The sequence below is a fragment of the Bufo bufo genome, chromosome 4 (genome assembly GCF_905171765.1).
Source record: "Bufo bufo chromosome 4, aBufBuf1.1, whole genome shotgun sequence".
In the NCBI taxonomy this organism is placed as follows: Eukaryota; Metazoa; Chordata; class Amphibia; order Anura; family Bufonidae; genus Bufo; species Bufo bufo.
This window is the reverse complement of record NC_053392.1, coordinates 433,782,109-433,809,555: the sequence shown is the minus strand read 5'-3', so window position 1 is coordinate 433,809,555 and position 27,447 is coordinate 433,782,109. Positions and strand designations below refer to the sequence as shown.

Here is a 27,447-nt window from a genome sequence, read left to right as displayed (position 1 = left end):
GCTCCCGGGGCGCTCCAGAATGATGTCAGAGCGCCCCATGCGCATGGATGACGTGATCCATGCGATCACGTGATCCATGCGCTTGGGGCGCCCTGACGTCACTCTGGAGCGCCCGGGGAGCCGCACGGACGGTAAGTATACTGCTCCCCCGCTCCCCACTGCACTTTACCATGGCTGCCAGGACTTTAGCGTCCCGGCAGCCATGGTAACCATTCAGAAAAAGCTAAATGTCGGCTCCGGCAATGCGCCGAAACGACGTTTAGCTTAAGGCCGGATCCGGATCAATGCCTTCCAATGGGCATTAATTCCGGATCCGGCCTTGCGGCAAGTGTTCCGGATTTTTGGCCGGAGCAAAAAGCGCAGCATGCTGCGGTATTTTCTCCGGCCAAAAAACGTTCCGTTACGGAACTGAAGACATCCTGATGCATCCTGAACGGATTTCTCTCCATTCAGAATGCATTAGGATAATCCTGATCAGGATTCTTCCGGCATAGAGCCCCGACGACGGAACTCTATGCCGGAAGACAATAACGCAGGTGTGAAAGAGCCCATAATCTCACTCCTTGACTCCTGTCTACCAACTGGATAGCTATTTATCGCCCCACAGTCTTTGTGCTACCCTGGTGGGTGGATGATATGTGGAAGATAGGGAGTGGGGATATGAATTTGAGCCATCCTGGCACCTGATTTCTGATATTTGATTTTTTGACATTTGATATTTAATCTTTCCTCTGCGTATCTATGTCTTTGTACTTTATTTAGTGTTCAGCCTCTAGATATTAACATTTAACATATAAGATATACCCTCAAAAGTGGGATCTAGGACATTTATTTACCCCCTCTGTTAAATAGTTATGGTTGTTGATATATAGGAGGTTTGCCTATTATTCTCACGCCGTTCAAAATGCTCTATATTGCGCTGTTTGCATTGACACTGAAAGCGCAGCTATTCTATTACTGTCTGTGAAATACTTGCTTACAAACAGCGGAGAGGAGGGGTGCTGTTATCCCGCAGTGATGCCCGTCTCCCCTTCGTTTGAATATCCGCCTACTTCGGCGTAACACCAAAAGGGAGAAACACTTCCTCCCTGATGTCACCTCCCTGGGTCACATGGCGCGCGCTTCACTGAGCCTCACGCATCATCGGGAGGCACGACGATCATGTGATCCTTTGGGGGAGGTGGTGGTGGTGGCTGCGCGTTGCCGGGTTAGTCACATGAGCCGGTCACGAGGCAGTCAGCTGACCGCTGTGGAGGCGGGCCGGCGTTCTTTAAAAAGGTGCCATTGTACATGTGGCACTGTTGCTGCTACAAGCCACAATACAGCCGCATCCGTGTGGACCGATACATGGGGGCAAAGATAAGTAATATGCTAACTAATACACTACTGTAAAGGGGCTTTATTTTCCCCATAGCATGTGACTATTGTACTGTACACCAGTGGGAAGAGGTGGGTTTGAGTCTGGGGTTACAAACACATCCCAGCAAAAGTGACCACTATCTCCAAAACTGGGATCATTACCAACAGGTCCCCTGATGAGTTGGACCTATGTCCAACGAAATGCATTGGGACGCTTAACAGGATCATAAGAGTGCTATTGTACTAATGTTAACACACTGGTAACAGGGCCCTCCACCACAGCGTGATGAAGCTGGGCAGTCTCCATTGCTGCGCAGGGACAGGGAGTGTCTTATAGGTGTCCACTGGTAATTTGGGATTTGTGGATAGTACTTTTCCACCTCAAGGTACATCCAGTGCAGGGTGAGATTAGTCATCAGAGACCCAGTACTAGTCTCCCCTATCCCTAGTTCCGGGTCACCAATTGCGCAACGTTTGGTGTATACCATGCATACTTAGGGATTTAACTGACTACAATAAAAGTTACGTTTTAATGGTATCTCATTAAGAATATACATACACCTAAATCATTGTTTCTGGGTAGCAAATCATATTGTCTAAACAGCACTCTGCCGCCCAGAAACAGTGGATCTGTATGGCGATGAGTCAGGGCAGTAGGCATTGCTCATCCCCATGCAGTGGAGATTATCACTGCATGTAAAGGCATATCAAATTCAAAGAAATTGGATGGCACAGTGCTGGTATAGTAGTCAGGGTGCACGGTCAACAGGTCGGATCCCCATCAAAGTATAATGAATGGACTGGCACTCCACAGTTGCTTTGCAAGTGATTTCTTTATTCGTCACCCATGTGACGCGCGTTTCGGCACAAGCATGTGCCTTTGTCAAACAACAGGTGATAACTGCTGTTATCACCTGTTGTTTGACAAAGGCACATGCTTGTGCCGAAATGCGCGTCACATGGGTGACGAATAAAGAAATCACTTGCAAAGCAACTGTGGAGTGCCGGTCCATTCATTATGCATGTAAAGGCAGTGCTTTAACTCCACTGATTATCAGGCAGTTGTTGGTAAGGAATGCTTTGGGCCAGGATAAGATGGTTATAAAACTGAAAATATTTAATCAGACCTAAATCTAGACCAGAGAAGAACAATTAGCACTGAGACAGACAGACACAGGGCTGACATATTGTTTAGTTTTGTTTAGTTTTCAGGAAAATGCATATTTCCATTTAAGGCTTTACATACTGTAGAAATTACATTGCTCTTGAACCTGACACATCAGGGCGACCCCTGTCCATATATCGTATTGGCGAACACTCAGCCCCCATCACACTCCATATTTGGGCCAACGGCTCCCATATTAACCACCTCAGCCCCTATAGCTTAAACACCCTTAATGACCAGGCCACTTTTTACACTTCTGACTTACCACCCAAATGAATTTTACCTCCTTTTCTTCTCACTAATAGAGCTTTCATTTGGTGGTATTTCATTGCTGCTGACATTTTTACTTTTTTTGTTATTAATCGAAATTTAACGATTTTTTTGCAAAAAAATTTCATTTTTCACTTTCAGTTGTAAAATTTTGCAAAAAAAACGACATCCATATATAAATTTTTCTCTAAATCTATTGTTCTACATGTCTTTGATAAAAAAAAATGTTTGGGTAAAAAAAAAATGGTTTGGGTAAAAGTTAGAGCGTTTACTATGGTACAAAAATGTGAATTTCTGAGCACCTGTCATGTTTCCTGAGGTTCTACAATGCCCAGACAGTACAAACACCCCACAAATGACCCCATTTCGGAAAGTAGACACCCTAAGGTATTCGCTGATGGGCATAGTGAGTTCATAGAACTTTTTATTTTTTGTCACAAGTTAGTGGAAAATGAAGATTTTTTTTTTCTTTTTTTTTTCTTTTTTTTTTTCTTACAAAGTCTCATATTCCACTAACTTGTGACAAAAAATAAAAACTTCTATGAACTCACTATGCCCATCAGCGAATACCTTGGGGTGTCTTCTTTCCAAAATAGGGTCACTTGTGGGGTAGTTATACTGCCCTGGCATTCTAGGGGCCCAAATGTGTGGTAAGTAGTTTGAAATCAAAATGTGTAAAAAATGGCCGGTGAAATCCGAAAGGTGCTCTTTGGAATGTGGGCCCCTTTGCCCACCTAGGCTGCAAAAAAGTGTCACACATCTGGTATCTCCGTACTCGGGAGAAGTTGGGCAATGTGTTTTGGGGTGTCATTTTACATATACCCATGCTGGGTGAGATAAATATCTTGGTCAAATGCCGACTTTGTATAAAAAAAATGGGAAAAGTTGTCTTTTGCCAAGATATTTCTCTCACCCAGCATGGGTATATGTAAAATGACACCCCAAAACACATTGCCCAACTTCTCCTGAGTACGGAGATACCACATGTGTGACACTTTTTGCAGCCTAGGTGGGCAAAGGGGCCCACATTCCAAAGATAAATATCTTGGTCAAATGCCAACTTTGTATAAAAAAAAATGGGAAAAGTTGTCTTTTGCCAAGATATTTCTCTCACCCAGCATGGGTATATGTAAAATGACACCCCAAAACACATTGCCCAACTTCTCCTGAGTACGGAGATACCACATGTGTGACACTTTTTTGCAGCCTAGGTGGGCAAAGGGGCCCACATTCCAAAGAGCACCTTTCGGATTTCACCGGCCATTTTTTACAGATTTTAATTTCAAACTACTTACCACACATTTGGGCCCCTAGAATACCAGGGCAGTATAACTACCCCACAAGTGACCCCATTTTGGAAAGAAGACACCCCAAGGTATTCGCTGATGGGCATAGTGAGTTCATAGAAGTTTTTCTTTTTTGTCACAAGTTAGTGGAATATGAGACTTTGTAAGAAAAAAAAAAATCATCATTTTCCACTAACTTGTGACAAAAAATAAAAAATTCTAGGAACTCGCCATGCCCCTCACGGAATACCTTGGGGTGTCTTCTTTACAAAATGGGGTCACTTGTGGGGTAGTTATACTGCCCTGGCATTCTAGGGGCCCAAATGTGTGGTAATTAGTTTGAAATCAAAATCTGTAAAAAATGGCCGGTGAAATCCGAAAGGTGCTCTGTGGAATGTGGCCCCCTTTGCCCACCTAGGCTGCAAAAAAGTGTCACACATGTGGTATCTCCGTACTCAGGAGAAGTTGGGCAATGTGTTTTGGGGTGTCATTTTACATATACCCATGCTGGGTGAGAGAAATATCTTGGCAAAAGACAACTTTTCCCATTTTTTTATACAAAGTTGGCATTTGACCAAGATATTTATCTCACCCAGCATGGGTATATGTAAAATGACACCCCAAAAAACATTCCCCAACTTCTCCTGAGTACGGCGATACCACATGTGTGACACCTTTTTGCAGCCTAGATGCGCAAAGGTGCCCAAATTCCTTTTAGGAGGGCATTTTTAGACATTTGGATCCCAGACTTCTTCTCACGCTTTAGGGCCCCTAAAAAGCCAGGGCAGTATAAATACCCCACATGTGACCCCATTTTGGAAAGAAGAAACCCCAAGGTATTCAATGAGGGGCATGGCGAGTTCATCGGCAAAAAAAATTTTGGCACAAGTTAGCGGAAATTGATTTTTTGGTTTTTTTTCTCACAAAGTCTCCCTTTCCGCTAACTTGAGACAAAAATTTCAGTCTTTCATGGACTCAATATGCCCCTCAGCGAATACCTTGGGGTGTCTTCTTTCCAAAATGGTGTTATTTGTGGGGTGTTTGTACTGCCCTGGCATTTGAGGGTCTCCGCAATCATTACATGTATGCCCAGCATTAGGAGTTTCTGCTATTCTCCTTATATTGAGCATACGGGTAATGAGATTATTTTTTTTTCGTTCAGCCTCTGGGCTGAAAGAAAAAATGAACGGCACAGATTTCTTCATTCGCATCGATCAATGTGGATGAAAAAATCTCTGCCAAAAAAAAAAAAAGGAGGGGAAAGGCGTCTGCCAGGACATAGGAGCTCCGCCCAACATCCATACCCACTTAGCTCGTATGCCCTGGCAAACCAGATTTATCCATTCACATCAATCGATGTGGATGAATAAATCATTGCCGGGATTTTTTTTTTTTTTATATATATACAAAGTGTTTGCCAAAGCATATGAACACTGCCGCCTCCTCAGCTCATATGCCTCGGTTGGTCCACCTGGAAGGTAAAAAAAAAAAAGAAAAAACCAGGCCACAACGCAATAAATTTTATTAACTTTATAATAACTTTTGAACAGAACATATAAACTTTTTTTTAACTTTTTGAACTGAAGTTAACTTTTTTGCTTACTGTTTTTTTTTTTTTTTTTTTTTTTTTTTTTTTACCTTTTATAGGACAAACCTCTCCTTCCCCATGGGACAATGTGCAAAGCGCAAATCGCCCAAAGATGTGGCGAAGTACATTATGCACTTTATCCCAGGTGAAAGGAGAGGTTTGCAGCAGCTGTGAGTAAAAGGGCCCTAATAGCCCTGTGTGCCTGTCCTGTGAGATGCAATCCCTATGCTAAGTGTACCTGTGTGTGGTACTTCCGGAAGCACTCTCCAAAGCATAGGGCAGGGTGGTCAGGACAGTCAGGACAGAAATAGCGGGTTTCACGCCTTATTCCACTCCTGCTACAGACACGACATCTTTTTCGGGGTGACGGTTGGGTTGAGGTACCAGGAACGACACTGGGGAAATGTCGCTCGTGTAGACGGCTAACTACACTGGTGGTTGGGGCCATGGAACCTTCTGGATACAGGAGGTTCTCGATAATCTCTTCCTGAAATTTGAGGAAGGATCCCATTCTCCCAGCCTTACTGTAGAGAACAAAACTATTATATGCAGCCAATTGAATCAAATATACAGACACCTTCTTATACCAGCGTCTGGTGCGTCGGGAAACTAAATACGGAGACAACATCTGGTCATTGAAGTCCACCCCTCCCATGAGCAAATTATAGTCGTGGACACAGAGGGGCTTTTCAATGACACGGGTTGCCCGTTCAATTTGTATTGTCGTGTCTGCGTGAATGGAGGAGAGCATTTAAACGTCACGCTTGTCTCTCCATTTCACCGCGAGCAGTTCTTCGTTACACAAGGCAGCCCTCTCCCCCCTTGCAAGACGGGTGGTAACGAGCCATTGGGGGAAGCCACACTTGTGTATAAATTGTCCACATAAAGATGGTACCCCTTGCCAAATAAGGGTGACACCAAGTCCCAGACTGTCTTCCCACTGCTCCCCAGGTAGTCAGGGCAACCGACCGGCTCCAGGGTCTGATCTTTTCCCTCATAGATCCGAAATTTGTGGGTATAGCCTGTGGCCCTTTCACAGAGCTTATACAATTTGACCCCATACCGGGCGCGCTTGCTTGGGATGTATTGTTTGAAGCCAAGGCGCCCGGTAAAATGTATTAGGGACTCGTCTACGCAGATGTTTTGCTCTGGGGTATACAAATCTGCAAATTTCTGGTTGAAGTGGTCTATGAGGGGCCGAATTTTGTGAAGCCGGTCAAAAGCTGGGTGGCCTCTGGGACGGGAGGTGGTGTTGTCGCTAAAGTGCAGGAAACGCAGGATGGCCTCAAATCGTGCCCTGGACATAGCAGCAGAGAACATGGGCATGTGATGAATCGGGTTCGTGGACTAATATGACCGCAATTCATGCTTTTTGGTTCGACCCATGTTGAGGAGAAGGCCCAGAAAAATTTTAATTTCGGAAACTTGGACTGGTTTCCACCGGAAAGGCTGGGCATAAAAGCTTCCCGGGTTGGCGGATATAAATTGAGTGGCATACCGATTTGTTTCTGCCACGACTAAGTCCAAGAGCTCCGCAGTCAAGAACAGCTCAAAAAATCCCAGGGCCGAACGGATCTGAGCTGTCTCAACCCGATCTCCAGACTGGGCGGTGAAAGGGGGAACTAATGGTGCGGCTGAAGTTGGTGACTGCCAATCAGGATTTGCCAGCACCTCAGGGACTCTAGGGGCTCTACGGGCCTGTCTGTGCGGTGGCTGCGACGGGGTAACTACTGCACGTGCCACCGTACCAGCTTCAACTGCCCTTCTGGTGCTCGCCACTTCACCATGTTGTACGGCAGTGCTGGTACTAGGTCCAGGGAGGGCTGCGCTGCTGCTGTATGCCTCACCACGTGATCCGACAGCGCCAGCCCCACTCTGCTGCTCTTGAAGCGGATCCTGCGCAACCTGTGGTCTAGCGACACGGGGCCGGGTACGCCTGGTTCTATCAGGGACCTCCAGCTCCTCGTCCGAACTTTGGGTCAGACTGCCACTGCTTTCTACAGGTTCATATTCTGACCCGCTAGATTCGTCATATGAGGGTTCCCATTCCTCATCCGACTGGGTCAGAATCCTGTAGGCCTCTTCAGAAGAATACCCCCTGTTTGACATTTGGACTACTAAATTTAGGGGTATTCCCTGAGACTACCCAAGAAAAAAAGCAAGCCTGTCTTACAAAGGGGAGGCTAGCGAAGTACCGGAGGCCGCTGCGGTTGATAAAAAATATCAAAACTGATTTTTTTTATCGCCGCAGCGCTTGGAAAGTGATTGTGCAGTGATCAAAAAAATATTTTTTTTTTGTCACTGCGGCGGGGCGGGTGTGGGTGAACGCACGTGTGGGCGACCGATCAGGCCTGTTCGGGCAAACACTGCATTTTGGGTGGAGGGCGAGCTAAGGTGACACTAATACAATTATAGATCTGACTGTGATCAGTTTTGATCACTTACAAATACTATAAATGTACAAATGCTGATTAGCGATACGCTAATCAGCGAATCAGTGAGTGCGGTGGGCTGGGCGCTAACTGACGCTAAACTACCTAACCAAGGGGCCTAAACTATCCTAAAACCTATCAGTCAATACCAGTGAAAAAAAAAAGTGACAGTTTACACTGATCACTTTTTTCCTTTCACTAGGTGATTGACAGGGGCGATCAAGGGGTGATCAAGGGGTTAATTCGGGTGATGGGGGTGATCTGGGGCTAAGGTGAAGTGTTTGGTGCTACTCACTGTGATGTCTGCTCCTCTGCTGGAACCAACCGACGAAAAGGACCAGCAGAGGAGCAGACAAGCCATTTAACACATCATATTTACTAATATGATGTGTTATCTGGCTTTTCATTCATTTTTTTTAAAATCGCCAGCCTGCCAGCCACGATTATTGGCTGGCAGGCTGATGACAAACTTGTCCTCCAACTCTCGCGAGATGACGCGTATATGCGTGACTGTGCGCAGGGCTGCCGCCTCCGAAACGCGATCTTGCGTTAGGCGGTCCGGAGGCGGTTAAAAGTTGTCTGTGAAAAAAGTCATTCCTATAGCAGTAGCAGATCTGGGCTAGCGCTACTGATGACAGCTGAAGACCACAAGATAACTTACAACTTAATGTGTTCCTTTGGACTGCAGCTGCGGATCGACGGTTAAAATCAATCAGTATTGCTACAAAATAAATCATAGTGTTGCCCTAGCCTAAGGGCCAGTTCACACAGAGGTTTTTTGGCGCTGATTTTGTAGTGCTTATGCTTCAAAATCGGCAAAAAAAATAAAAAACTCAAAATAGCCTCCCATTCAATTGAATGGGAAGCAGCGTGGGAAAAATGAACCGTATGCCCTATCTTGGGGCAGAATCGGCACTGAATCTCCCATTGAAATTAATAGGAAGCTACGGAAAAAACAGCTCCATGTAAAGCCATGCGTTTTCTGCAGGTTTTTTTTTTGTGTAGAACTGCTACAAAAACATCAAGTCGAAAATTCAACTTTGTAATGAAGTGAACACCCATTGGTTAAAATCAGTCGTGTAGACAATGGTTGTAGAACATTCAAACCTCCTCCTCTGCCCTCTTCTAAGTGGTACTTTAGGCTAAAGGTAAACTGAGTAATCAAAAACACCCTTGTTTACGAGGGATGGCATTTGCTGACCAAACCACTAAAAAGTTAATATTTGCCTTGATCTCGACATATGTACTTTACATTTTTTCTTGTCATTTAGGATTGGCTGGCAGAAGACATACCTGCTTTAAGAATTATTTCTGTGGAATACGACACTCATCTAAGCGACTGGAAAGCAAAATGCCCTGTAGACAATGACAGGTAACTATGAACTACCCTGATTCACAACTTGATTGTTTTCATAAATCTAATGACAAATCCAATTAAAGGGAATCTGTCACATTGTACTTTGCCTTGATCTATCTGAAGACAGCTTGTGTGTAGAGGAGGAGGAGCTGGGTTGACTGATATATATTTTTGTGGGAAAAGATTCTGCAAAACTTGTATTTTATTCATTTAAATCCCTACCCTTTTGATGATTAGGAGTCAATTCCTACTTTGTGACTGACAGCCATCTCTATATGCACAATATGCACAATACACATTTGGTATCGCTGCATCTGTAATGACCTATTCTGTAAAAATATCCCATGACCTACTCTGTGAGGTGAACCAGAACAGTCTTTTTTTTTTGTCATCTTGCCTCCCAAAAATCATAATCTCAAGTTGTCAAACGTCATATTCACACACACTCAAAATGGCACCGATCAAAACGTCACCTCATCCTGCAAAAAAGGAGCCCTCACACAAGACCATCGCCAGAAAAAATAAAAATAGAACATATGGCTTTCAAAAAATGACAACACGAAAACAAATTTGTTTCAAAAATTCTTTGTTTAAAAGTAGCAATAGTTTAAAAAATGATACATAAAATTGGTATCTCTGTAATAATACTGACCAGCAGAATAAAGTTAGCATGTAATTTTTTTTACAATGTACAGGTGTAGCAGCGCTAGCGATCATAGTTGAATCGCATAAGCGCAGAGTGATATCCTGTTTATTTACAACGCGTACGCGTAAAAAGAGTAGTGAGAAATTTCATTTTCGGTTTGTAAACAGCAGATGATGCATGGAACTGCAGTTTCAAACCGTAGTATTTGTACCTAATAAAGTAATGAATGAATGGCCCCCCGTGACTTCCCCATCTGAAGCTACTGTACACTTCATTTTATGTGATAATTTATATGCCGCTTGGCTCTGCTATCATGCCAGATTGACAGCGGGCAACCAGGCACCATGGCGTTACCTTGGGGCGGGGGGTCTTTGGATGGGAGGAATGAGTGGGCACCGTGGTGTTACCTGGGGGTGGATGAACAACCAGCGGGCACTGTTGCATTACCTGCGGAGGGGGTGAGAGGAGATGAGCGGGCACCGTGGCGGAGGAACAAGTGATGAGCACTCCTACTGTGGCAGGGCAGCCGCTATGCAGTTAACTGCTCTTTTCCTGCAGGTTTGTCCGGTGCGGTTTGGGGAGGATCCCTTCGGTAGAAGTGCAGGAAGAAGTGAGGACTGACTCTGCAAGGACTGTGGCCCCTGCACGCGGGGCTGTGTACATACAAGCTGGGAACCAGAAGAAGGGGCCCCTGGAGCGACACCGCTGATTATAGGGTTTATCGGTGGCTGTAAGCTAATCCAAGCTAAAAAGCTGGCAATAAAGAAGGATTGTAGGATACGGCCCACAAGCTCACTGGGTATCGGTGCTCTGCACTTTTTCGGTGGCAGGAAATGCCAGTGCGGCTCGTACAGTGAGCGGCTTCCTCTGCCTATAGGCAGTATGGACACATTAATTTATTTGCAAACAGCAGTCACTCTCTCAACAGTAACGTTCAACGGTAGAAAGAAAAGAAGGCGGCACTCACCACTGTAGAAAAAATTCACTCACTTTATTCATCCATGAGTAAAAAAAAGCAGGGTTGGAGCATACATGCAGTAAATCACAGCAGGTGTAGCAGCGATGGCCGTTTTGCGCGGGACTAGCACTTCATCTGGCCACTGACATCAGCACACACCTGTGTGCTGACCTTTATACCTCAAGGTGTCTCATTGCCATGACGACAATGGGCGCTTCCCTGAACAACACATGTTCCTAAAACAATACAAGTAGATGCATAATGTATCATTGCAGAATCAAATAAACACACAGAGTTGATATGTTCTCTAAACCTTTCGAAGAGGGGTCGTATCGTCTTTCCTATATAGAAGACTCCGCACTGGCACTGTATTATATACACCACATAGTTACTCCTGCATTAATAAAGTGAGTTACCTTGTAGGACTCACCACCAAAACGCAGAAAAATACTTTGACTATTGTACTTGCAAAAGGAGCAACAACTGCAGCTATAATTACCTACTAGCTTCCTATTGGACAACCAGTTGCCTGCTTTTAAACTTCGGACTTGGCTCCTCACTAACTTGTCCTTTATGGTGTGACAACGCTTAAACGTAATAAGGGGTCTGTTTTCAGTAAGACCCTGCAAACCTTCCTCATTTTTAAGCATATCCCAATTATCTTGTATGACATGCTTAATTAAATCTGCCACCGGGCAAAAATTAAACACAAATGCAAATCTCTCTTTGCGATCCTGTGTATCAACTATTTTCCTACGTAGTAATTGATCTTGCGTCTGCAGAGCCACCTTCTTGTTGGCTCCATCCACCTCACGCTCGGGGTAACCCCTAGCAACCAACCTCTCCTTAAGGCCTCATGCACACGGCCGTTTTTTTTTCCCCGTTTACTGGCCGTTTTTTGCGTTCCGTATACGGTCTGTATACGGAACCATTCATTTCAATGGTTCCGCAAAAAAAACGGAATGTACTCCGTATGCATTCCGTTTCCGTATTTCCGTTTTTCCGTTCCGTTTTAACATAGAACATGTCCTATTGTTGCCCGCAAATCACAGTCCGTGGCTCCATTCAAGTCAATGGGTCCGCAAAAAAACGGAACACATACGGAAATGCATCCGTATGTCTTCCGTTTCCGTTCCGTTTTTTGCTGAACCATCTTTTAAAAATGTTATGCCCAGCCCAATTTTATCTATGTAATTACTGTATACTGTATATGCCATACGGAAAAACGGAACGGAAAAACGGAACAGAAACGGAAACACAACGGAAACAAAAAACGGAACAACGGATCCGTGAAAAACGGATCGCAAAACACTAAAAAAAACAATACGGTCGTGTGCAATAGGCCTAAGTTCTAGTGCCTGTTGGGCGTATCCTTCCTGTGTGTTGTTATTGCGCTTTAAGCGGACAAATTGACAATATGGAATGGACTTTTTAACACTGCGCGGGTGGAAACTGCCATGATGTAAATAGAGAATTGGTAGCTGATGGTTTGCGGAACCCGCTAGTTTGTAATCTTTCATCAAGCGCTGAAATTGACACATCCAAAAACTCTAGCGATGTCCCTCCATAATTATGCGTAAACCTCATATTCATATTGTTAGTTAGTCAAAAAATCTCGGCACTGCGCCTCTATACCGGACCATATTATGAACACTCTTATATAGGAAAGGGTTGGCACTGCTGGAATAGACGCGGTGCACGAGTCAGTGGGGAGACGTCCCAATACTTGCAATAAAGAAGGAAAGACCGGCACTCGCGATGATGATGAATGTTGCGCTTAAACGCAACATTCATCATCATCGCGAGTGCCGGTCTTTCCTTCTTTATTGCATATTATGAACACGTCATCGACATAACGCAAAAATAGATGTAAATAGCGCAAAAAAGGATTAGCGGTAGAAAAAATATATTTGTCCTCAAAAACAGCCAGATACAGGTTTGTGAAGGTACAAGACACCGGTGTGCCAATGGCGGTCCCGAGTCTTTGCCTGTACCACTGTTCGTCAAACCTGAAAGTGTTATTAGTGAGGACAAAATTCAGAGCTTCCTCAACAAACTGACAATAGAGTCTGCTTTTCTCTGTACTACTCAATATGCGCGTGATTGCACGTGGGAGCACTTTGAAGGAGGGGTCTGAGTAACCAGTCCACGTATTTAGACAAAGCCTGAGTCACTGACCCGATGCCCACCACAATGGGACGGCCAGGTGGGCCGGTGGGACGGCCACAATGGGACGGCCAGTGACTTATGTACCTTGAGAACGAAATACCAGGTGGGCTTCCTGGGGTGGGACGGTACCAATTTGTCAATTATGCTACCCGGGAAAAAATCTAATGCTACATACTTGTTGAGGAGCTCCTCTAACTGTGTTAAAATGGATCCGTTGGGTCACTCCCCAATCTTTCATATACCATGGGATCATTGAGCTTCCTGTAGGTAGTATTCCCGGGTCATTAAGACTATATTGCCCCCCGCTTGTCGGCCGGCTTCACTATGACGTCATCCATCTGACTAAGCCGTAAAAGAGCGTTTTTTTCGCCTGCGCTAATATTGTCATGAGTCCTAGGGTAAATCAAAGCCTTAATATCCCTAAGAACACGCTTGTGGAAGACGTCTAAAGTGCTGCTGGGCAGCATAGGGGGGCAAAAAGTGGACCTTATTCCACCCCCGTGAGTATTGCAAATCCAACCCTGTGAGTATTTCCAAACATGCTTACCTCGATTGCGTCAAATTCACTGGAAATATTGAACCCCAGCTGATGAATGTTAGCCGGTATTTCGCCCTGCCTATTGGGTGGTTGCACAGAGGGCACATCCCCAAACATTTTTTTTTCATATAATTTGTGGACGGATTTGTACAAATCAATTTCAAATTGTACCAAGTCAAAGCTCTCCACAAGACTGTATCCCAGCCCTCGATTAAGGACTGCGATACAGTCTGGGGAGAGCTCTCGGTCTGTCAAGTTGATAACAATCTTGTCCTTAATGCCCAAGGGGTCGATAGAGGTAGAGTCTATTGCCTCCAAGAGACCTGACGTCTCCTGCGAGAGGATTTTCTGACTTCTCTTAGTGCCTCGGGCTCTCCCTCGCCTGGTCTTGCATCTAAAGGGCCACTCTTCTGTCCTTGATTCTCCAGGTCTACTTCAGAAACGCTAGAGTCAGAATCTGTAGTCCAGAAATCTCCCCTCATTTTGCGTTGGGGGCGTCTCTTGCGCTGCTTACGTTTATTCCATTCAAATATTTTGCCAGTTTCATAGTCACATTTATCACGTATAAACTTGTCTTTTTTCCTTTCTTTTATCTCTGCTTGGATGAGGACTTCAGCTTCTTTTCAAAATTCAAGTACTGAGTCTCCATAACTCTTTTCTTTAATTCCTCCTTCGCTTTTTCCAACTCCTCCTTTATAGATTTATATTCAACCTCATCTCTATCAAGGAGAAACCAGCGTGCAGATCTTTTTATTGTTTTACGAATGCCTCATCACTTTCATACTGCATCAATTCTTTGAACACCCTCAGGCCACGTGGAACTCTCTCAACAGTAACTAACTAAGTATTCAAGTATTTTTATTTTTAATTTTTGTTTATTGTTTTTCCTTTTAATACAATAAAATGTCATTGGAAACAAGAAAAAAAATTGTGACTGCTTCATACAGAAGAAACTCGAAAAATTTGAATATTGTGCAAAGTTCATTTATTTCAGTAATGCAACTTAAAAGGTGAAACTAACATATAAGATAGACTCATTACATGCAAAGCGAGATATTTCAAGCCGTTTTTTGTTATAATTTGGATGATTATGGCTTACAGCTTATGAAACCCCAAAGTCACGTACAGTATGAAGCATACTGTACATTTCCCATACACAACATGTAATTCCAGCATTCCCTTCCTCCAATACACCTTCTATGGCTAAGGTCACCAATAGTCTTGAGGGAATCTATAAAAGGGAACCATATCATTATCATATTGCCATCACGAAGAGTATATCACACAACCTAAAATAAAATAAAATTCAAAAGAAAATTATATCTATCATTCCATCTATCTATCTATCTATCTATCTATCTATCTATCTATTATATAATTTGAGATAGTATGAGAAATTGGCAGTTTAGCCCAGAGCCAGGACCTAATACATACTGCACATTGCTTGACTACCTATTGATTTGCCTATTCTATCTGATCATACTGTTGTTGGGACACAAGATTTTAATAGACAGATACCTAATATCTTGACAGACTGTCATGGATGAAGTTAGCAGATAGCTGGAACATATAAATAAACGAGCGACTGGCTTGATCCCAAACTAAGGAGCTTATAGGTGAGCCCTATTAAACCCTAAGAGCTCTCCCTGACTGCTATGCACATGCAAGGGTCTGTATGGTAGACGATTGCATGCCCGCGTACCTAATACTGTGTGACACCTGAAAACCCTATAATAGTGAGGGGACACGACCACTGGCTCCCTGCACTTAATACGGATGGAGTCAGGGTCACCTAGAATCAAGCCAGCAAGGAAACACAATAAAGTAAATGACTTATCTGAACAAACAGCAGAAGCAGCCTCCAGCAGTGAACACCTCATCCAGGAAGTAGTATAAACCGCGAAGTGAGGCAGTATGGGAGGGATTATAAAGGAAGACTGTCGGGGGGTAATAATTCAATTAAGAATTATTAATCATGGTCATAAAAATAATTAACCATAAAAAAAAAATATATATAAAATTTGTCATAAATTCTTAAAATCATGACCTGGTGAATTGTAGACAACCTAATTGATGCAATTCACATCTGAGTCCGACTATTTCCTCAGATAAATAAGTTCTTTTTGACGTGAGATGACGTTAATGATAAAATGTAGTTCTGCATTATACAATAATACACAGGTTATAAAAATATGCAGATTTATTGGTTACAAGATTATAAAAATATATAAGTAAATAAATACAATGATACATGCAAATTAATATATATAGTGTTAATATAAAGCATTACAAGCTTAACAATACATGTGAGTGGAAATAACTTGTCACATTATAACCAAGCTATTATTAGGTTAGGATATCAAAATATGAACATAAGTTATATCCATTACTTCTGTTCAGAGAAAACCTCATGATATCAGGATGGGCATGTCCAATCCTAGACATCATTATAGAATGCTAAATACATTCTGCCCCCCCTCCCTCCCTAACCAACTACACATCACATGACTTCAAGATGGGCAAATCCATTCAAGGATATAGCTTAGAAGAGACAACTGTATCCTTCCGCCCCATCCTGGACTATTTTCACATATATAACTTTGGAAAGACTATTAAGACAAATAACAGGGATCTAAGATCTTAAACGGGAAGGACTTGAAACAAGTCTTTCCTGTGGGAATCCATCACTTAGCTTGGCGAAGAATGTTCTATCAATATATATATATATAAAAAGAAAAAAAGGGGATGGCAGCACCGTCACGATGGAACTTGGAAGAGAAGGGTGCACAGGCCCAAATGTGGATATAAGCCAATCCAACAAATATAAAAAAGGGAAAAAGGGCAGCACTCCACTGGATTAAAATAAAATAAACTTTATTTACCCAAAGGCTGTAGCGACGTTTCGGCTCTTACACAGGAGCCTTCCTCAAGCTTGAGGAAGGCTCCTGTGTAAGAGCCGAAACGTCGCTACAGCCTTTGGGTAAATAAAGTTTATTTTATTTTAATCCAGTGGAGTGCTGCCCTTTTTCCCTTTTTTTTATATATATATATATATATATATACACTGCTCAAAAAAATAAAGGGAACACTTAAACAACACAATGTAACTCCAAGTCAATCACACTTCTGTGAAATCAAACTGTCCACTTAGGAAGCAACACTGAGTGACAATCAATTTCACATGCTGTTGTGCAAATGGGATAGACAACAGGTGGAAATTATAGGCAATTAGCAAGACCCCCCCAATAAAGGAGTGGTTCTGCAGGTGGTAACCACAGACCACTTCTCAGTTCCTATGCTTCCTGGCTGATGTTTTGGTCACTTTTGAATGCTGGCGGTGCTTTCACTCTAGTGGTAGCATGAGACGGAGTCTACAAACCACACAAGTGGCTCAGGTAGTGCAGATTATCCAGGATGGCACATCAATGCGAGCTGTGGCAAGAAGGTTTGCTGTGTCTGTCAGTGTAGTGTCCAGAGCATAGAGGCGCTACCAGGAGACAGACCAGTACATCAGGAGACGTGGAGGAGGCCGTAGGAGGGCAACAACCCAGCAGCAGGACCGCTACCTCTGCCTTTGTGCAAGGAGGAACAGGAGGAGCACTGCCAGAGCCCTGCAAAATGACCTCCAGCAGGCCACAAATGTGCATGTGTCTGCTCAAACGGTCAGAAATAGACTCCATGAGGGTGATATGAGGGCCCGACGTCCACAGGTGGGGGTTGTGCTTACAGCCCAACACCGTGCAGGACGTTTGGCATTTGCCAGAGAACACCAAGATTGGCAAATTCGCCACTGGCGCCCTGTGCTCTTCACAGATGAAAGCAGGTTCACACTGAGCACATGTGACAGACGTGACAGAGTCTGGAGATGCCGTGGAGAACGTTCTGCTGCCTGCAACATCCTCCAGCATGACCGGTTTGGCATTGGGTCAGTAATGGTGTGGGGTGGCATTTCTTTGGAGGGCCACACAGCCCTCCATGTGCTCGCCAGAGGTAGCCTGACTCCCATTAGGTACCGAGATGAGATCCTCAGACCCCTTGTGAGACCATATGCTGGTGCGGTTGGCCCTGGGTTCCTCCTAATGCAAGACAATGCTAGACCTCATGTGGCTGAAGTGTGTCAGCAGTTCCTGCAAGACGAAGGCATTGATGCTATGGACTGGCCCGTCCGTTCCCCAGACCTGAATCCAATTGAGCACATCTGGGACATCATGTCTTGCTCTATCCACCAACGTCACGTTGCACCACAGACTGTCCAGGAGTTGGCAGATGCTTTAGTCCAGGTCTGGGAGGAGATCCCTCAGGAGACCGTCCGCCACCTCATCAGGAGCATGCACAGGCGTTGTAGGGAGGTCATACAGGCACGTGGAGGCCACACACACTACTGAGCCTCATTTTGACTTGTTTTAAGGACATTACATCAAAGTTGGATCAGCCTGTAGTGTGTTTTTCCACTTAAATTTTGAGTGTGACTCCAAATCCAGACCTCCATGGGTTGAAAATTTTGATTTCCATTTTTTTTTTTTTTTGTGATTTTGTTGTCAGCACATTCAACTATGTAAAGAACAAAGTATTTCAGAAGAATATTTAATTAATTCAGATCTAGGATGTGTTATTTTTGTGTTCCCTTTATTTTTTTGAGCAGTGTGTATGTATATATATATATATATATAAAAAAAGAAAAAAGATGGCAGCACCGTGACAGAAAAAAGGGAATGGAGGGTGCAAAAAGCCCAATGTGGATAAAAGCCAATCCAATAATGCAGACGTAGAAAAAGGGCAGCACTCCAATAAATAAAATAGCAAAAAACTTTATTTACCCATAAGGCTGTAGCGACGTTTCGGCTCTAACACAGGAGCCTTCCTCAAGCAGGAAGGCTCCTGTGTTAGAGCCGAAACGTCGCTACAGCCTTATGGGTAAATAAAGTTTTTTGCTATTTTATTTATTGGAGTGCTGCCCTTTTTCTACGTCTATATACAGTCTTGTGAAAAAATTAGGACACCCTTTGAAAGCATGTGGTTTTTTGTAACATTTTTAATAAATGGTTATTTCATCTCCGTTTCAACAATACAGAGAGATTAAAGTAATCCGACTAAACAAAGAAAACTGAAGAAAAGTCTTTTCAAGATCTTCTGTAAATGTCATTCTACAAAAATGCCTATTCTAACTGAGGAAAAAGATAGGACACCCTTGCCCCTAATAGCGAGTGTTACCTCCTTTGGCTGAAATAACTGCAGTGAGACGGTTCTTGTAGCCATCTACCAGTCTTCGACATCGGTCTGAGGAAATTTTACCCCACTCCTCAATGCAGAACTTTTTCAGCTGTGAGATGTTTGAGGGGTTTCTTGCACGTACAGCCCTTTTCAAGTCACCCCACAGCATCTCAATGGGATTCAAATCTGGACTTTGACTTGGCCATTCCAGGACTCTCCATTTCTTCTTTTTCAGCCAATCTTTGGTTGATTTACTAGTATGTTTTGGGTCATTGTCATGTTGCATGGTCCAGTTCCGCTTCAGCTTTAATTTTCTAACTGATGGTCTCACATGTTCTTCAAGCACCTTCTGATACACAGTAGAATTCATCGTGGATTCTATGATGGTGAGCTGACCAGGTCCTGCTGCAGCAAAGCAGCCCCAAACCATGACACTTCCACCTCCATGCTTCACAGTTGGTATGAGGTTCTTTTCTTGGAATGCTGTGTTTGGTTTACGCCAAACATGTCCTCTGCTGTTGTGTCCAAATAATTCAATTTTGGACTCATCTGTCCAAAGAACATTATTCCAGAAGTCCTGGTCTTTGTTAACTTTATCGCTGGCAAATGTCAGTCTGGCCTCGATGTTTCTCTTGGAAAGCAAAGGTTTCCTCCTTGCACACCTCCCATGCAAGTTAAACTTGTACAGTCTCTTTTTGATTGTAGAGGCATGTACTTCTACATCAACAGTAGCCAGAGCCTGCTGTAGTTCTCGAGATGACACTTTAGGGTTTTTGGATACCTCTTTTAGCATCTTGCGGTCTGCTCTTGGGGTGAACTTGCTGGGGCGACCAGTCCTGGGCATGTTGGCAGTTGTTTTGAAAGCCCTCCACTTGTAGACTATCTTCCGGACAGTGGAATGGCTGATTTCAAAATCTTTTGAGATCTTTTTAAATCCCTTCCCAGACTCATAGGCTGCTACAATCTTTTTTCTGAAGTCCTCTGACAGCTCTTTTGCTCTCACCATGGTGCTCACTCTCACTTCAACAGTCAGGAGCACACCAAACTAAATGTCTGAGGTTTAAATAGGGCAAGCCTCATTCAACATGCAGAGTAACGATCTACAGTACTAATTATGTGCACCTGGTGTGATATACAGTGGGGTAAATAATTATTTGACCCCTCACTGATTTTGTAAGTTTGTCCAATGACAAAGAAATGAAAAGTCTCAGAACAGTATCATTTCAATGGTAGGTTTATTGTAACAGTGGCAGATAGCACATCAAAAGGAAAATCGAAAAAATAACTTTAAATAAAAGATAGCAACTGATTTGCATTTCATTGAGTGAAATAAGTATTTGAACCCTCTAACAAAAAAAGACTTAATACTTGGTGGAAAAACCCTTGTTTGCAAGCACAGAGGTCAAACGTTTCTTGTAATTGATGACCAAGTTTGCGCACATTTTAGGAGGAATGTTGGTCCACTCCTCTTTGCAGATCATCTCTAAATCCCTAAGGTTTCGAGGCTGTCTCTGTGCAACTCTGAGCTTGAGCTCCCTCCATAGGTTTTCGATTGGATTAAGGTCCGGAGACTGACTAGGCCACTCCATGACCTTAATGTGCTTCTTCTTGAGCCACTCCTTTGTTGCCTTTGCTGTATGTTTTGGGTCATTGTCGTGCTGGAACACCCATCCACGACCCATTTTCAGTTTCCTGGCAGAGGGAAGGAGGTTGTCGCTCAGGATTTCACGATACATGGCTCCGTCCATTTTCCCGTTTATGCGAATAAGTTGTCCTGTGCCCTTAGCAGAAAAACACCCCCAAAGCAAAATGTTTCCACCCCCATGCTTGACGGTGGGGACGGTGTTTTGGGGGTCATAGGCAGCATTTTTCTTCCTCCAAACACAGCGAGTTGAGTTAATGCCAAAGAGCTCTATTTTGGTCTCATCAGACCACAGCACCTTCTCCCAGTCACTCTCTGAATCATTCAGGTGTTCATTGGCAAACTTCAGACGGGCCTGCACATGTGCCTTCCTGAGCAGGGGGACCTTGCGAGCCCTGCAGGATTTTAATCCATTGCGGTGTAATGTGTTTCCAATGGTTTTCTTGGTGACTGTGGTCCCTGCTAATTTGAGGTCATTAACTAACTCCTCCCGTGTAGTTCTAGGATGCTTTTTCACCTTTCTCAGAACCATTGACACCCCACGAGGTGAGATCTTGCGTGGAGCCCCAGAGCGAGGTCGATTGATGGTCATTTTGTGCTCCTTCCATTTTCGAACAATCGCACCAACAGTTGTCACCTTCTCTCCCAGCTTCTTGCTAATGGTTTTGTAGCCCATTCCAGCCTTGTGCAGGTCTACAATTTTGTCTCTGACATCCTTGGACAGCTCTTTGGTCTTTCCCATGTTGGAGAGTTTGGAGTCTGCTTGATTGATTGATTCTGTGGACAGGTGTCTTTTATACAGGTGACTAGTTAAGACAGGTGTCCTTAATGAGGGTGACTAATTGAGTAGAAGTGTCTAACCACTCTGTGGGAGCCAGAACTCTTAATGGTTGGTAGGGGTTCAAATACTTATTTCACTCAATGAAATGCAAATCAGTTGCTATCTTTTATTTAAAGTTATTTTTTCGATTTTCCTTTTGATGTGCTATCTGCCACTGTTACAATAAACCTACCATTGAAATGATACTGTTCTGAGACTTTTCATTTCTTTGTCATTGGACAAACTTACAAAATCAGTGAGGGGTCAAATAATTATTTCCCCCACTGTACCTGTGTGAGATCTGAGCCAATTTAAGAGGGAATACATGTGAGGGTGTCCTATCTTTTTCCTCAGTTAGAATAGGCATTTTTGTAGAATGACATTTACAGAAGATCTTGAAAAGACTTTTCTTCAGTATTCTTTGTTTAGTTGGATTACTTTAATCTCTCTGTATTGTTGAAATGGAGATGAAATAACCATTTATTAAAAATGTTACAAAAAACCACATGCTTTCAAAGGGTGTCCTAATTTTTTCACATGACTGTATATATATATATATATATATATATATATATAAAAGCAATTATTTAATGCTTTGCTAGATTATGAGTCTAGATTCTTCTGCAGGTAGAATGAAGCCTCACAATATCCTAAGACTACATCTCAATATGGAGATGATCAATTAATTTAATTATTTATTTATTCGCCAATCTAGATGGTATAATTTCACCCACACTATCAAATTAGTCTTAATAAAATGACATATCATTTTCTGTGTCTCTTACCAAGTCCTAGTAGGACTCTCACTTCTGCTCCTAGGAAAGCTGGGTGGTCCATCATAGCACATTTCACCATGGCTTTCAATCTTGATAGACCCCTCTAGAAAGCTTTACTTGTCTTCTCCTCTCTCCTTTTCTCTCTTTTTCTCCTTCTTTCTTTTTTTTCCTTTCTTTCTTTACCTTCTGTGTATGGCTTATGATCACAAACTTATCAGTTAGACACACCTTCCTAGTTTGGAACTTTCCAATCATTGTCGGATGGGCGGGACCATTGATAAAAAATGTGACATCATAACCCTACCCAGAATGCACTTTTGCTACTGTTGTAATGTCACCTACTCATACCTAGGTGGCACTGCTGTGTAAGCTATTTGCATCATAGTATAAAGGGTTAACTTATGTAAGTCAGAATATACATTTGACCTTAAAAGCTTTAATTCAAAGCCATAGGGATTAATTCTGACACTTGTAGCAATTAGAGACAGACCTCTAGGCGTCTCTCTAAATGTTTCTCACACTGTTGATTTATGTATCATAAATAGTATGAATGGCTTTGTTTTCTCACAGAGATATCAGTACCTCCTGTCATACCAAAGATGTGATTAATTGTTACAAAACACACATCTTCACAGACACTCTTTTTGAGACAGATATTCTCCTAATGAGAAATATATATATAATATACTGGATACATGTCTTTGTAACATATAACAATATAATATAAACAAATATATATATATATATATGTCCTACTGATTGTCCTATGCTAAGGACTAATTAAGGCTCATTAAATGAATACATACATATTATATATTTTGCTTCATTAATAAATATCTAATTGTATAGGTAATGATCACCAGCTGCATAGAGCTTATCTTTATCTCCCGTCATAAATTTAAAAGTAGAGAAGGAGGCCTCTTCTCAGACTGGTACATTCATGAGAAGAATAGTACTATAACTATAAAGCAGAAACCTTTGTGTGACCTTACTTCGGCCTACTCAAGACATACAAAATTGCAACTATAGTCGAGCATGTCTCTTAAAGGTAATGAACATCCATCTTGACAATAATGAATTGGATATGAATGTATTTACCTATGAAAAGGCACAACATGACGATTAGTCTAAATAAGTGACACCTGGCAGAAGGAAAGAAGATGAGAAAGTGAAACCAAAACAAAAAGGTAGAGAAGAACATCTCCCGGGTGGACTCCAGACACTCAGAGCCCACCTTCTCAGGATGAGACCTATCGAAAGCCCTGATGAGACGAGCGGCCTTAATGTCCGCCACTGGGACCCACATCCTCTCCTCAGGACCATAACCCTCCCAATGAACGAGGTACTGAAGAGAACCGCGGATAATGCGAGAATCCACAATCCTCGAGACCTGAAATTCAAGATTACCATCAACAATAATCGGAGGAGGAGGCAAAGAGGAGGGTACAGTGGTAATAGGGACTTGTGAAAAACATTATGGATCTTCCAAGTCTGAGGAAGATCAAGACGGAAGGCAACGGGATTGATGGCGGACAAGATCTTGTAAGGCCCAATAAACTTAGGACCCAACTTCCAGGAGGGAACCTTCAGTTTGATATTCTTTGTAGACAACCACACCAGATCACCAACATTCAGGTCCGGACCAGGCACACGTCTCTTATCCACCACACGCTTATATATCTCACTCATCCTCTTCAGATTACCCTGAATCTTTTGCCAAATAAATTACAAAGACGAGGGAAATCTCTCCTCATCAGGTAAACCAGAAGACCCCTCTCCAGAGAATGTCCCAAACTGCGGATGAAACCCATATGCAGCAAAAAATTGTGACTTATCAGAGGACTCCTGGCGACGGTTATTTAAAGAGGACCTTTCACTAGAATAAAACATCTAAACTAACTATACAGACATGGAGAGCGGCGCCCAGGGATCTCCCTGCACTTACTGTTATATCTGGGCGCCGCTCCGTTCGCCCGGTATAGGCTCCGGTATCTTCATAGTTAGGCTCCACCCAGGAGAACCTCCAGGCGTCTCATTCTCCCATGCTGTAGCGCTGGCCAATCACAGCGCTCAGCTCATAGCCTGAGAGGCTTTTTTTCTCTCAGGCTATGAGCTGAGCGCTGCGATTGGGCAGCGCTACAGCATGGGAGAATGAGACGCTGGCAGGTTCCCCTGGGTGGAGCCTAACTATGAAAATACCGGAGCCTATACCGGGCGAACGGAGCGGCGCCCAGGTATAACAGTAAGTGCAGGGAGATCCCTGGGCGCCGCTCTCCATGTCTGTATAGTTCGTTTAGATGTTTTATTCTAGTGAAAGGTCCTCTTTAAAGCAAACTCAGCAAGGGACAAAAAAGAATACCAATCCTCCTGATTCTCCACCACAAAACAGCGCAGATATGTCTCCAGATTCTGATTGACGCGTTCGGTCTGACCATTCGACTGCGGGTGAAAAGCAGAATAGAACGACAACCGAACCCCCAAGCGAGAACAGAAGGCCTTTCAGAATCTGGAAACAAATTGCGTGTCCCTATCAGAAACGATGTCTGAAGGAATGCCATGCAATTTAACAATATGATAAACAAACGCTTGCGCCAGTGTCTTAGCATTGGGTAACCCAGGAAAGGGAATGAAATGTGCCATTTTGCTAAAACGGTCCACCACCACCAGAATCACAGTCTTCCCCGAGGAACGAGGCAGGTCCGTAATGAAATCCATGGACAGATGCGTCCAAGGACGGGAAAGAATGGGTAACGGGAGGAGAGAACCCGATGGCCGTGAATGAGGGACCTTGGCACGAGCGCAGGTCTCGCAGGCTGCCACATAACCCTCAACCGTCTTACGAAGATCCGGCCACCAGAATCTCCGAGCAATGAGATCCACTGTGGCTCTACTCCCTGGGTGCCCATCAAGGACAGTATCGTGGTGCTCCTTAACCCCTTAAGGACTCAGCCCTATTTCAACTTAAGGACTTGGCCATTTTTTGCAAATCTGACCAGTGTCACTTTAAGTTCTGATAACTTTAAAACGCTTTGACTTATCCAAGCCATTCTGAGATTGTTTTTTCATCACATATTGTACTTCATGACACTGGTAAAATGAAGTCAAAAAAATACCAAATGTACCAAAAATTTGTAAAAAAAATTTACATTTCCAACTTTTAATTTCTCTACTTCTATAATACATAGTAATACCTACAAAAATAGTTATTACTTTACATTCCCCATATGTCTACTTCATGTTTGGATCATTTTGGGAATGATATATATTTTTTTGGGGATGTTACAAGGCTTAGAAGTTTAGAAGCAAATCTTGAAATTTTTCAGAAATTTTCAAAAACCCAATTTTTAGGGACCAGTTCAGGTCTGAAGTCACTTTGCGAGTCTTACATAATAGAAACCACCCAAAAATGACCCCATTCTATAAACTACACCCCTCAAGGTATTCAAAACTGATTTTACAAACTTTGTTAATCCTTTAGGTGTTCCACAAGAATGAATGGAAAATAGAGATACAATTTAAAAATTTCACTTTTTTGGCAGATTTTCCATTTTAATAAATTTTTTCCAGTTACAAAGCAAGGGTTAACAGCCAAACCAAACTCAATATTTATGGCCCTGATTCTGTAGTTTACAGAAACACCCCATATGTGGTCATAAACCGCTGTACGGGCACACGGCAGGGCGCAGAAGGAAAGGAATGCCATACGGTTTTTGGAAGGCAGGTTTTGCTGGACTGTTTTTTTTGACACCATGTCCCATTTGAAGCCCCCTGATGCACCCCTAGAGTAGAAACTGCATAAAAGTGATGCCATCTAAGAAACTACACCCCTCAAGGTATTCAAAACTGATTTTACAAACGTCGTTAACCCTTTAGGTGTTCCACAAGAATTAATGGAAAATAGAGATACAATTTCAAAATTTCACTTTTTTGGCAGATTTACTATTTTAATAATTTTTTTCCGGTTACAAAGCAAGGGTTAACAGCCAAACCAAACTCAATATTTATGGCCCTGATTCTATAGTTTACAGAAACACCCCATATGTGGTCGTAAACCGCTGTACGGGCACACGGCAGGGCGCAGAAGGAAAGGAATGCCATACGGTTTTTGGAAGGCAGGTTTTGCTGGACTGGTTTTTTTGACACCATGTCCCATTTAAAGCCCCCCTGATGCAACCCTAGAGTAGAAACTCCATAAAAGTGACCCTATTTAAGAAACTACACCCCTTAAGGTATTCAAAACAGATTTTACAAACGTCGTTAACCCTTTAGGTGTTCCACAAGAGTTATTGGCAAATGGAGATGAAATTTCAGAATTAAAATTTTTGGGCAAATTTTACATTTTAATCCATTTTTCCCAGTAACAAAGCAAGGGTTAACAGCCAAACAAAACTCAATATTTATGGCCCTGATTCAGTAGTTTACAGAAACACCCCATATGTGGTCGTAAACAGCTGTACGGGTACACGGCAGGGCGCAGAAGGAAAGGAATGCAATACGGTTTTTGGAGGGCAGATTTTGCTGGACTGTTTTTTTTGACACCATGTCCCATTTGAAGCCCCCCTGATGCACCCCTAGAGTAGAAACTCAAAAAAAGTGGCCCCATTTTAGAAACTACAGGATAGGGTGGCAGTATTGTTTGTCTTAGTTTAGGGTACATATGATTTTTGGTTGCTCTATATTACACTTTTTGTGAGGCAAGATAACAAGAAATAGCTGTTTTGGCACCGTTTTTATTTTTTGTTATTTACAACATTCATCTGACAGGTTAGATCATGTGATATTTTTATAGACCAGGTTGTCACGGATACGGCGATACCTAATATGTATACTTTTTTTTTTATTTATGTAAGTTTTACACAATGCGTGCGTGTGACTTTTTGATAGCTTGCTATTACACTTTTTGTGATGTAAGGTGACAAAAAATGGTTTATTTACCACAGTTTTTATTTTTTACGGTGTTCATCTGAGAGGTTAGTTCATAAGATATGTTTATAGAGCCAGTCGATACGGACGCGGCGATACCTAATATGTATACTTATTTTTTCCCCCCTATTTTTTACCAATTTTTTTCAACTTTATTTGGGGAAAATTACGTTTTTGTTTATTTTTACTTGAAACTTAAATTTTTTGGGGGGGAAAACTTAATTTTTTCAACTTTTTTTTTCACCTTATTTTTTGTACCACTTTGGGACTTGAACTTTGGGGGGTATATTCCTTTACAATGCATTCC

The 27,447-nt window shown here is 42.8% G+C and overlaps 1 protein-coding gene across 2 annotated transcripts in view; it reads left to right on the top strand.

Annotated features, from left to right (window-relative positions):
- The window catches only part of SERAC1 (serine active site containing 1), a 354,636-nt gene that overhangs the window by 258,406 nt on the left and 68,783 nt on the right, over positions 1 to 27,447 (top strand). For both annotated transcript variants that reach the window (XM_040429358.1, XM_040429357.1), the window contains exon 13: positions 9,372 to 9,472. In XM_040429358.1, the coding sequence (XP_040285292.1) occupies positions 9,372 to 9,472 (101 nt within the window). The remainder of the gene's footprint in view (positions 1 to 9,371; positions 9,473 to 27,447) is intronic.